The 12,864-nt window shown below is 39.0% G+C and overlaps 1 protein-coding gene across 2 annotated transcripts in view; it reads right to left on the minus strand.

Moving 5' to 3' along the window:
* Positions 1-2,053: 2,053 nt before the first annotated feature.
* PTPN12 (protein tyrosine phosphatase non-receptor type 12) overlaps positions 2,054-12,864 on the minus strand; it is a 102,326-nt gene continuing 91,515 nt past the window's right edge. For both annotated transcript variants that reach the window (XM_054495100.2, XM_054495099.2), the window contains 5 exons: positions 9,613-9,690; positions 6,302-6,369; positions 5,102-5,132; positions 3,397-3,504; positions 2,054-2,907 (listed from right to left, as the gene is read on the minus strand). In XM_054495100.2, coding sequence (XP_054351075.1) covers positions 2,846-2,907; positions 3,397-3,504; positions 5,102-5,132; positions 6,302-6,369; positions 9,613-9,690 — 347 coding nt within the window. In that variant the 3' untranslated portion in view covers positions 2,054-2,845. The remainder of the gene's footprint in view (positions 2,908-3,396; positions 3,505-5,101; positions 5,133-6,301; positions 6,370-9,612; positions 9,691-12,864) is intronic.

Consider the following 12,864-nt stretch of genomic DNA (forward strand, 5'->3'; position numbering starts at 1 on the left):
GGTGATATTCTTTATGATGATTAATATGATTTTTTTTCTTTTTTTTTTTTGAGATGGAGTTTTGCTCTTGTTGCCCAGGCTGGATTGCAATGGTGTGATCTTGGCTCACTGCAACCTACGCCTCCCAGGTTCAAGCAATTCTCCTGCCTCAGCCTCCCGAGTAGTTGGGATTACAGGCATGCACCACTACGCCCGGCTAATTTTGTATTTTTAGTAGAGACGGGGTTTCTCCATGTTGAGGGTGGTCTTGAACTCCTGACCTCAGGTGATTCCCCCCGCCTCAGCCTCCCAAAGTGCTGGGATTACAGGCGTGAGCCACTGCGCCTGGCAATTAATACAATTTTTGCATAATTCTGAATACATGTATACTTCAGTGAAGGTATTCTAAGAAACCCCATCCCAACCACAAAAATCCTTATGATTTTAGTACTCTACGATAACTCATCAAGTGTGTGAAGGGGCTGAAATTTTTTTCAGTTATGCTTTTATTTCAGTTTACATTATATTAGGAATAGATCTATTACAAGAGTGCCTGTGTCTTGAAAATGTCAAGCATCCACTGTATTATCACTTCCTTATTACCAAAGCATACAGAATATTTTCAAATTCTAAGGGATTGGCCAGGTGTGGTGGCTCACGCCTGTAATCCCAGCACTTTCGGAGGCTGAGGCGGGCAGATCACCTGAGGTCAGGAGTTCAAGACCAGCCTGGCCAACATGGCAAAACACCGTCTCTACTAAAAATACAAAAATAATTAGTTGGGCTTGGTGGTGGGCACCTGGAAGCCCAGCTACTAAGGACGCTGAGGCAGGAGAATTGCTTGAACCCAGGAGGCAGAGGTTGCAGTGAGCCGAGATCGTGCCATTACACTCCAGCCTGGGCGACAAGAGCAAAGTTCCGTTTAAAAAAAAAAAAAAAAAAATCCTAAGGGATCAACATGAAGACCAGTTAGCTTTAAAACAAATTTAACATGAAATTGTAGTATTACTTTCTCCTCCACAACAATCCCCCTTCTACTCATATAAGGTTTTCCATGTACTTTAGTTTTACTATTTCTTCAGTCTTTTGTATGCAGAGGGAAAATACAGATATCCAACAATTCCAATCTACGGTTGTCAAAATTCAGACTTAGTATTGAGGAATGCAATCTGTGCTCCAGTCATGGGATGAGAAGAAACCATTTCCCGTTCCCAACATCCCCTTGGTTTGGTTTTCTTTTCTTTTTTTTTTTTGAGATGTAGTCTTGCTCTGTTGCCCAGACTGGAGTGCAGTGGTGTGATCTCAGCTCACTACAACCTCCATCTCCTTGGTTCAAGCAATTCTCCTGCCTCAGCCTCCTGAGTAGCTGGGATTCCAGGCATGTGCCACCATGCCCAGCTAATTTTTTTGTAATTTTAGTAGAGATGAGGTTTCACCATATTGGTCAGACTGGTCTTGAATTCCTGACCTCAAGTGATCTGCCTGCCTTGGCCTCCCAAAGCGCTGGAATTACAGGCGTGAGCCACCCGGTCTGACCCCCTCTGTTGGGTTTTCTACTAGGACTTTGGTAGGCTAATAATGATAAGGATGAGGAATGCCTAGGGGCAATAAGTATTTAGAATCGGCAGAGCCATGTTTTTTTGCAGAAGGTACTCTCTATTCCTTAATTAAGAGATTAGGCCTGGCATGGTGACTCATGCCTGTAATCCCAGCATTTTGAGAGGCCAAGGTAGGTGGATCACCTGAGTTCATGAGTTTCAGACCAGCCTCGCCAACATGGTGAAACCATCTCTACTGAAAATACAAAAATTAGCCGGGTGTCGTGGCAGGCCACTTGGGAGGCTGAGACAGGAGAATTACTTGAACCTCGGAAGTGGAGGTTACAGTGAGCCAAGATGGTACCACTGTACTCCAGCCTGAGTGACAGAGCAATATTCTGTCTAAAAAAAGAAAAAAAAAAAGAAATTAAACCCCATTCACATTCATTTCATACCAAGACTGAGCCAGCAAGAAGGCTGATAGTTAAGTCCAATATCCTAGGAATGAGAAATGAAAAGCAAAGGCAACAAGTAGGCACTGTAAAATTGTTTGTTTTTTTAATGACAGGTCAAATATCCTGAAACATACATGTATTTTGATAGTCTTCTAATCCCAGTTGAGTTCAAATATTAAAGAAACACACACAAGCTAAGAGAATTCAATATTGTTCCAAGGCACTTACTGAATCTCTGACTAGATGAAAACAGGAACAATTAGGATGAACAATTAGACTGTATATAATATAAAAATAACTTTTTGCTTACAATTTACAAAATGTATTATTATTACAATCTTTGATCTCTGATAACCTGCAAAGCTGGCTGCATGAATCCAGCAAGTTTAAAATTCAGAAACTATTTTCTAAAACTCCAGGGCAAATAATTTACAAATAAAGTACACAAAGATTTAGACCATGCAGAAATTTCTTACATCTTCTGTTAATAATATTTCAATTGCAACTTTATCAAATTATATACCTACTTGCCCTGTACATATACAAAATAATGCATACATGATAAAACGGAAAAAGAGTAGTCCTTAAACTCAATATATCATAAAAGTATTACTATATTAACATGTCTACAAGCAGCGTGTAACAGGGTTAAGAGACATTAAGGCAATAATACTTGAAGTTTCAAAATAAACCATATGTAATACTTTTTCCTAAGTGTAGTATAAGGCAGGTAGATGGTCCCAGCAAAAAATATTAAGGTAACAATCTACACTGCTGTTAGTCCCACATATTAAAGATGGAATACTATAAATCTGGCTTTCAGTGGCACCTGAATTTTCCAGTATAACTTAAAGTGTCTTTTAGCTCCCTGAATCATGTCCATTCGGAAGGTGGATCTCTTGGTCCTTTGGGTTTTCCACATCGATTACCAAAACCTACAGTGAAAACACCACAATAACTAGTCAGTGTTCAGAAATACTTTCAAACTACTAAAAACCATGTCCACAGACATTCTCATTTTCTGGAACAAATAAATTTCCACAAGGCAATTTAGAATTTAAGCCAAACAAAACTTGGTAAATGCAAAACAATTGTAAATTTATTTGGAGTAACTGAAAATGATTGCTTCTTTTAAAAATCTTATGCTGGAAATAAAACCAATTTTATCACAATGTAAGAAAAACATCCATGATAATTTAGTCTTTCCAACACAAAATTTTTTTTATATACTGCAGTTTTCTATTTTAGTTTTTAATCTTAATGTGAAATAGAATTAAGTATTTCATTTATTTTATGACTAGTCCAAGCAACTTTGGAAAATCATGTTTCATTCTTGGCAAGTGTCATTTCACAATGGCAAATGAGCTTTTCTCATTCCTGCCAGTGTTAACTACTTACTAAAAATTATTTATTAAACAAATTACCAATATCTGTGGCTTCTGTTGGATTTTCTGGTATTTGCTCTCTCTTGTCACTGAAAGTAGGTGGACATTCTATGCACATCTCGTAGTGAATACCTCCTGCTGGATGATCTAAGTAGCAACACAAAGGCTTTGTTAATCACCATCCTTTGTAGCATCATGTATATATAACTCTTTAATTTTTTAAATGTTGGCAAGCATGAAAAGAGAAAATTTTCTCTCCTGGGCACCATAATTTTACAGGTCAAGAACAATATAAATACAAGTGTAGTGAGCACAGAAAATCATGTCAGGTATTATTGTGGTCACACAGAAATCTGCAGTGAGTACTTCTGCAATGTGAGGATTCTCGTTATTCTTATTTCATAAATCTAGGTCTTGACATATTGCATTCCCTTAAGGTAGCTATACTATATGCCTATGTTCTAAGGGAATAATTGCAACTGAAATGTCTTTGTATAGAAATCAACAAGGTCAGGCCGGGCATGGTGGCTCACACCCGTAATCCCAGCATTTTGGGAGGCCGAGGCAGGCCGATCATGAGGTCAGGAGATCGAGACCATCCTGGCTAACATGGTGAAACCCCGTCTCTACTAAAAATACAAAAAAATTAGCCAGGCGTGGTGGCGGGCGCCTGTAGTCCCAGCTACTCGGGAGGCTGAGGCAGGAGAATGTTGTGAACCCGGGAGGCGGAGCTTGCAGTGAGCCGAGATCGCACCACTGCACTCCAGCCTGGGCGACAGAGCAAGACTCTGTCTCAAAAAAAAAAAAAAAAAAAAAAAAAAAAAAAAAAAAAAAAAAAAAAAAAAAAAAAAACAAGGTCAGGGCTAATTAATGAACTATTTGCACCTTGAAATAATAACTCATTTTTTTTTTTTTTTTTTTTTTTTTTTTTTAGACGGAGTTTCCCTCTTGTTGCCTGGGTTGGAGTGCAATGGCACAATCTTGGCGCACTGCAACCTCCGCCTCCTGGGTTCAAGGGATTCTCCTGCCTCAGTCTCCTTAGTAGCTGGGATTACAGGTAGATGGCATGACGCCTAGCTATTTTTTTATTTTTAGTAGAGACGGAGTTTCACCATGTTGCTCAAGGCTGGTTTCGAACTCCTGACCTCAGGTGATTGCCTGCCTGGGTCTCCCAAAGTGCTGGGATTATAGGTGTAAGCCACCACGCCAGGCCTAATAACTCCACTTTTAAAGTTTTATGTTGTTTAGATTGTAGTTTACTCTTTAATTACCAATGTTTAAGATTAGTAACAAAAGATGTTAACTACTAAAATTCATTCATTCTTTCACAATTTTATTGGTCTTCACAAATAAATGAAAAAGTACTAAAAGGAAGATTTCTAAAACAATAGGTTTCTACAGAACCAATTCCATCATGTAGGTAAATTTGGGGCATTTATTTAAGTCGGGATCTAACTTCTAGGTGTTTTTAAAAACAGAAAAATATTTTTAAAAAATCTCTTTCCCATTAGCCTGTAACTATTGATAGTAAATGCTCCCATGATTTTCCAGATCAATACTACTATCTGGTGGTAATAATTAATTTGGAAGAATTATAGTACAATATTAAGCTTCTAGAAGAGTTGTCCTAGGCATTTTCACATGCAGAAATAACTATATAGCATGAACTATGAAGCATGTTATTTTGTAGAAATTAATCAATAAAATCTATAGTAAAAAGGAAAAAAAAAATTTAACAACTTACCACATTTCTCATTTTCAGAGGTTATCAAGCCCTACAAGGAAGACATTCAATACCTATTACATACAATACATTCATTTTATATACAAATAATAGAAAGCTGGGTCTGTTATGGGTATATATCCCAAGAAATCAAGGCCTATCATTTTCAGCATCAGAGGAAAAGCGAACAATTGTTTTTTAATTAGGCTTAAAATTTTAAAATGTTACGCTGTTACTACTTGGAGTAAATGTTTCTGGATGAGCACTGAAAAGCATGGGCTACTGCATGAAGGAACATACAGCTGTGTTTTGCCAGCCACTATTACTAATTATATCATTATTGTATTTTATATGCCAATTAAACTACATCATATCTTAAAGTCAAATATAAGATGTAGCTAAATTTCAGAGATATTAAAGTATAGGAGAAAATATAAAAAGCATTATGTTAATAAAAAATGTTATCTCCTATGGACAAATGTGTTGTTGTTGAGACAGGGTCTCACTCTGTCACTCAGGCTGGAGTGCAGTGGTATGATCATGGCTCACTGCAGCCTTGACCTCTGGGGCCCAAGCAATCCTCCCATCTCAGCCTCCCAAAAAGCTGGGACCACAGACATGCACCACCACGCCTGGCTAATTTTAAAAATTTTTGTAGAGATAAGGTCTCCCCATGTTGCCCAGGATGGTCTTGAACTCCTGGGCTCAAGTGATCCTTCTGCTTGGCCTCCCAAAGTGCTGTGATTACAGACGTGAGCCACCATGCCACGCCCTCAAAATATTTAATTGCCAAAACATTTCTCGAATGTCAAAGAAATGCCAGGTAGCCAGAAAAAAACAAAAGAAGCGACTATGTGCCTAGTGTTATAATGGGAAGCATCTAGAAATGGAAGAAAGAATTAGGACCCTGAAAATAGTAACTCCTATTTCATTCATACTTTCAAAATTATTTGAAACATGACATAATTTACATATTTCAAAAACAGCTTGAGAAAACAATAAAGTGATAGTTGTATGTAGATCACGTTACCCTTTTAAAAAATTTCAGACCCTACCTTTTATATGGGCTTTTCATCTGAAATCTTAGTATAAGAAATGCCGATCAAAAATTACAAACTATATTTAACGATCTTAAGATGACAGCTATTTCAACAACTGCAAGATTAGTTAACAAGAGTAGAAATGTTAAGCTATAACTGTTCCAATTCCAAAAGGACTCACTTCAGACTTTTTTTGTTCAGATCGTTCCTGACTTTGAAGTTCACTCCATTCCGATCTTACAGGTGTATCTGAGAAAAATGAAATCTTACCGTTATTAACACCTTGAATTTCTGAAATTTCTTTGCATTAAAGTAATACAAAAAACAGATCCTAAAGATTTTAGAAACTATCGCTTCCACAAAAATTTTGTAGTTTCTGGGTAAGCATATTTCTGAAGTTTCTAAAAAAAAAATTGTAGTTTCTATTAATTTGAGAACATTCTTTTATGTTTCCTTCCTTCAAAACCTAAGTAAATAAATTCAGTCATCAGAGTTTATTATAGTCTATAGATAATGTGACAGACAAGTCAAGTATACTGCTTAATCTATAGATAATGTGACAGACTTAGACAAGTGAAGTATACCGCTTCACTGCTTTCAACATTCTTTTTAGTTGTTGTTGAGACAGGGTCTCACTCTGTTTACCAGGCGCGATCTCGGCTCACTGCAGTCTCAACCTCCCAGGCTCAGGCAATCTTCCCATCTCAGCTTCTTGAGTAGTTAGGACTATAGGTGCCTACCACCTCGCCTGGCTAATTTTTTATTTTATACAGATAGGGTTTTGCCATGTTGCCCAGGCTGGTCTCAAACTCCTAGGGCAACATGGAACAGAGATCCACCTGCCTTGGCCTCCCAAAGTGCTGTGATCACAGGCATAAGCCACTGTGCTCGGCTCTTTAACATTTATCTTAAAATCAGTCAAAATTCACTTTGGGAGGCCGAAGCAGGCAGATCACTTGAGGTCAGGAGTTCGAGACCAGCCTGGCCAACATAGTGAGACCCTATCTCTAATAAAAAAATACAAAAAAAAATTAGTTGGGAGTGATGGTGTATGCCTCTAATAGCAGCTACTCAGGAGGTTGAGGCAGGAGAACAGCTTGAGCCCAGATCATGCCACTGCACTCCAGCCTGAGTGACAGAGTGGAACTCCATCTCAAAATAAAACAAAACGAGGCAGGGCGTGGTGGCTCACGCCTGTAATCCCAGCACTTTGGGAGGCTGAGGTGGGCAGATCACGAGGTCAGGAGATGGAGACCATCCTGGCTAACACGGTGAAACCCTGTCTCTACTAAAGAAAAATACAAAAAAATTAGCCGGGTGTGGTGGCAGGCACCTGTAGTCCCAGCTACGTGGGAGGCTGAGGCAGGAGAATGGCGTGAACCCGGGAGGCGGAGCTTGCAGGGAGCCAAGATCACGCCACTGCACTCCAGCCAGGGAGACAGAGTGAGACTCCGTCTCAAAAAAATAAATAAATAAAAAATAAATAAATAAAAAGAAAACAAAACGAAACAGAACAAAAATCAGTCAAAATTAATATATTGGTAAAATGTACTTAGACTAGTGAGCACCTCCACTGAGCATGAGACACTGTAAATACAATCAAGCTGTTTCTGCACTCTTTTTTAGAGGATTAATAGGGAGAAGTATATTATCAATGTTTTAAAGTATCATCACTTTCTCCCAGTTCTGATACTCCAGTGGTCTTTTTTTTCTTTCTTCCCCAGACGAGGTCTCACTCTGTTACCCAACTGGAGTACAGTGGTGCAATCATGGCTCACTGCAGCCTCCAACTCCAGGGATCAAGCAATCCTTCTTCTTCAGCCTCCTGAGTAGCAAGGACTACAGGCACATGCCACCACGTCTGGCTAATTTTTTGTTGTTATTATTATTTTTTGAGACGAAGTTTTTTGCTCTTGTTGCCCAGGCTGGAATGCAATGGCGTGGTCTCAGCTCACTGCAACCTCTGCATTCTGGGTTCAAGCAATTCTCCTGCCTCAGCTTCCCAAGCAGCTGGGATTACAGGCGCTCACCACCACAACTGGATAGTTATTTTATTTTTAGAAGAGAGGAGGTATCACTATGTTGCCCAGGCTGGTCTCAAACTCTTAGGCTCAAGCAATCCTCGTGCCTTGGACTCCCAAAGTGCTGCGATTACAGGTATGAGCCAATGTGCCCAGTCTACTCCAGTGGTGTCAAGTGTCTTTCAGTTAACACCAATCCAGTGACGCCCACCCAACAGAAATGTTTACTGACCTAAACCTAAGGAAAGCAATTAATGCTTTCGTAAATAAGTGCTACTTTTTTTTTTGAGATGGAGTCTTGCTCTGTTGCCCAGGCTGGAGTGCAGTGGCATGGTCTCGGCTCACTGCAACCTCCGCCTCCCGGGTTCAAGCGATTCTCCTGCCTCAGCCTCCCGAGCAGCTGGGACTACTGGTGCATACCACCACGCACAGCTAATTTTTTGTATTTCTAGTACAGACAGGGTTTCACTGTGTTAGCCAGGATGGTCTTGATCTCCTGACCTCGTGATCTGCCCACCTCGGTCTCCCAAAGTGGCAGGATTATAGGCGTGAGTCAATAAGTGCTATTTTTAATCAATGAAAATACACCAGATTGCAAATACACTTAGAATTGCATTTTCTTTTTTTTTTGAGATGGAGTTTGGCTCTTGTTGCCCAGGTTGGAGTGCAATGGTGTGATCTCGGCTCACTGCAATATCCACCTCCCAGGTTCAAGCAATTCTCCTGCCTCAGTCTTCCAAGTAGGTGGGATTACAGGCATGCGCCACCACACCCAGCTAATTTTGTATTTTTAGTAGAGACGCGGTTTCTCCATGTTGGTCAGGCTGGTCTTGAACTCCCGACCTCAGGTGACCAGTGCATCTCAGCCTCCCAAGGTGCTGGGATTACAGGTATGAGCCACTGCACCTGGCTTTGTAATTGCATTTATTTATTTATTTACTTTCTGAGACAGAGTCTTGCTCTTCGCCCAGGCTGGAATGCAATGGCGCAATCTCGACTCACTGCAACCTCCAACTCCTGGGTTCAAGTCATTCTCCTGCCTCAGTCTCTCAAGTAGCTGAGATTATAGGCGTCCGCCACCATGCCCAGCTAATTTTTATATTTTTAGTAGAGACAGGGTTTCACCATGTTGGCCAGGCTGGTCTCCAACTCCTGACCTCAGGTGATCCACCCGCCTAGGCCTCCCAAAGTGCTAGGATCACAGGCTTGAGCCACCATGCCCAGCCTATAATTACATTTAAATGAATTGAATTCTGATATTTAACATAAATGCAGTAATTTCTATTGATCTTAGCAAGTAAAAAATATAATTTAAAAGCATTTTTCAAAGAATTAAAAGCATGTCAACATCAATTTACTTGTTTTTGAATTTAATTATGCAGCACAATAGCTAATAGATTAAAATCAGGCATGTTTTTTGGAGTTTATTATTAGAATATGAAGTAAATGTAAAAGCAAAAGAGACACTCACTATGTTCACTTGCTAACACAAAAGATTCAGGAGTTCTTTCAGGTAGGGGAGGAGGTGAATCTTCACTAACATCAACATCTAAATTAAACACATAAAAATTTAGACAAATTAACATGTCATCTAAACAAAATCAGAGAGCTTTCTTGACATTCTAAACATTCCTGTCACAAGTATCTAGATCAGTTTTTAAAAATGCAAAAAAATGCAAGAAACTTTTTCCACTCATTATCAAGAAGAATTATGCTTATTGAGCAAAGATACTGTATACAGAAAATGACTCTCTCCCACGACTTTCCTGCCACTCTACAGACGTCATTCAGTTCTCCAAGCCTGAAGGGAATCTTCAGTAGAGAAGTCAGCTGGCAAGTGACTTCTCTACTGAGCTTACTGATGATGCTTTGTGTCCAAAAAGGAAAGCTTTGGTCATTTGCGTTATGAAACGCCTAAGCCAGTGTTTCCCCAACAGGATTCAATTGCTTAACACCTTTCATGATTTTTGCCATACTATGTAACATGTGTCCTATTCACTTTTAAAATCTGACTCATTTTAAACTTAACTGTGTACCTCAGTCATGTCTTAAACAGCAATAACTGAAACATTGGAAATACTAGTTATTTTTCCAAAACAGATAAAGATATAGCTATTAAAGTTTTTTAAAAAATCTTTATTTATTGCTAAAGATTTTGTGTACAGTGGCACATGGCTGTACTTTTGAGAATGCTGACTGAAGCTATATACAGGTTTTTCACTAGTAAAAACAAAATTAGCTCTTGGGAAAGATAGTGCATTAAGTAAGCCTCATTGGTTAGCTTTATTATGGCTTAAGGTAAATGAGTGTATTTGATCTTTGAGTTTTCACTGGAGGAACAGAAAGAAAATATGAGGATACAATTCTGTGTGTGAACTCTCAGGTTGGGGAGGGTGGGATAAAGAAAAAGAAATGCGACGTTCCTGTATTATTTTGTCTTGAGCCTTGCCCATTGTTCTTAAATGAACACACAGTTCTGCCATGATACTCTGCTATTTTACCACACCTGATGGCTATGCATAGGTCTTGTCAATTTTCAACACGCATGAGGTGAGTATGATTGCTTTTGCCCCTCCTACATTTATTTAGCTGGAGACACAAGAAAATACAGCTTCTGGGTCCTCCTGAAAGAAGAGTTCCAGTCTAATACTTGATACATCTACCAAGAGTACCAGAACTCTCTCTTGCCACTAAAGAACTATCTACCTTATCCAGTAGTGGTAGTCTGAGTCATCACCATGTCTCCTTGCCCTCTTGCTACTAACAGCGCACAGTGAAGAGATGGCTGTTGGAAGGAAGGGACATATAATCTTGGCATTCTGGTACCATTTCTTAAATTAAATGAACAAAACAAAAAGGGTAGTTCAGCCCTTTTTCTATCAGTTATCTTCCAGAAACTCTGTGCTTTTTCTCTCATGGCAGTTCTCACCCTTAAAAACTTTTATTTTCTAAGCGTGGCCCTTGCTTTGCAAATGCATGTTTCTCCCTGGAACTTTGGATTGCCTTTCCTGTTAAAAACTTTTGTTTTAGAGGTTATCCAACCAGATATTGCATATTTTACATAGGCTTTTGCAAATCATACACTGTACGGGGACTTCTATAGTTGAATCTGAGAAATCTTTCAGGAGGCCTAAGTCAAGACTGAAATTAGAATTGATAGCTAAGAATTTTTGTCAGGCAGTAACTTATGCAAAAGTTTTTTTAGGTATCAATACAAAAGTATTCCTTTACAGTCATGCACTACATAATGACGTTTTCATCAACAAGACCACATAAACAACAGCGGTCCTGTAAGATTATGATACCACATTTTTACTGTACCTTTTCTATGTTTAGATACACAAATACTTACCATTGCGTTACAATTGTTCAGTACAGCAATATGCTATACAAGTTTGTAGCCTAGGAGCAAGAGGTTACACCGTATGGCCCAGATGTGTAGTATATACTACACCATCTAGGTTTGTGTAAATACATTCTATGATATTCACACAATGGCAAAACTGCCTAATGACATATTTTTCTTAGAACATATCCTTGCCATTAAGAAATGTATGACTGTAATTCACTAACAAGTTCTAGGACCAAAAAGCCCCCCAAAACTCTAATTCTGGTGCCAATGGTTCTATAAGATAATGATCTACAAAGGAAATAATAATCTATAAGGTAAATAAACAATCTATAAAGTAAATAATCCATATGGCAAATATTTGGCAACACATTAAAAATAAGACTACTTGTAGTTATGCTGCAACAAAGAACATTTACACACAGGAGAATCTTCGGTTAATATCAAACCAATAACATAGTTAAGGTTGAGTAAAAAGAAACCAGAAATCACAAGTAAAGTGATTTTTTCTTTGAAATACAAAACCAAACAAACAGAAATGAGCTGGCACATAGTAGGGTGCTTTTAGCTATATCTTACTCTTTTTTTTTTTTTTTTGAGACAGCGTCTCCCACTGTTGCCCAGGCAGAGTGCAGGGACGCAATTACGGCTCACTGCAGCCTTGAGCTCCTAGGCTCAAGTGATCTTCCTACCTCAGCCTCCAGAGTAGCTGGGACCACAAGTGTGCACCACCGCGCCCGGCTAGTTTTTTATCTTTTGTAGAGACTGGGTGTCACTACGTCACCCAGACTGGTTATGAACTCCTGGGCTCAAGTGAACTTCCTGCCTCAGCCGCCCAAAGTGCTGGGATTACAGGCATGAGCCACCAACAGACTCATCATGCAGTAGTAACTTTTAATGAGCATATCATATCATGCACCTTTCTGGCCCTCACCAAATCCTATTTCCAGTAATGGTTTTTTGTTTTTAAAAACAACAACAACAACAACAACAACAAAAACAATAAAACTTCCTAGGTACAATACCACATGCTTGATATACTAAAAACCCAAAATGAAAATTTCTTATCTGCATATTTTCTTATATAGTTACAGCTGGGCAGTTATATTTCAAATTCTGAAGCTGAGGAACAAAAGACATTAGCAGTTTAAAATTATGGTAAACTGGTAAGTAACATTATACTATTCATTATCTTCTAAAGATCCTTCAAATAAAACAAAAACAAATCAAGAAAAGAGAATTCTGTAATTTAAGCAAATAGTTTAAGACTGTCACCTGGCTGGGCGCAGTGGCTCACGCCTGTAATCCCAGCACTTTGGGAGGCCGAGGTGGGCGGATCACGAGGTCAGGAGATCGAGACCATCCTGGCTAACA

The sequence above is a fragment of the Pongo pygmaeus genome, chromosome 6 (genome assembly GCF_028885625.2).
Source record: "Pongo pygmaeus isolate AG05252 chromosome 6, NHGRI_mPonPyg2-v2.0_pri, whole genome shotgun sequence".
Classification (NCBI taxonomy): domain Eukaryota; kingdom Metazoa; phylum Chordata; class Mammalia; order Primates; family Hominidae; genus Pongo; species Pongo pygmaeus.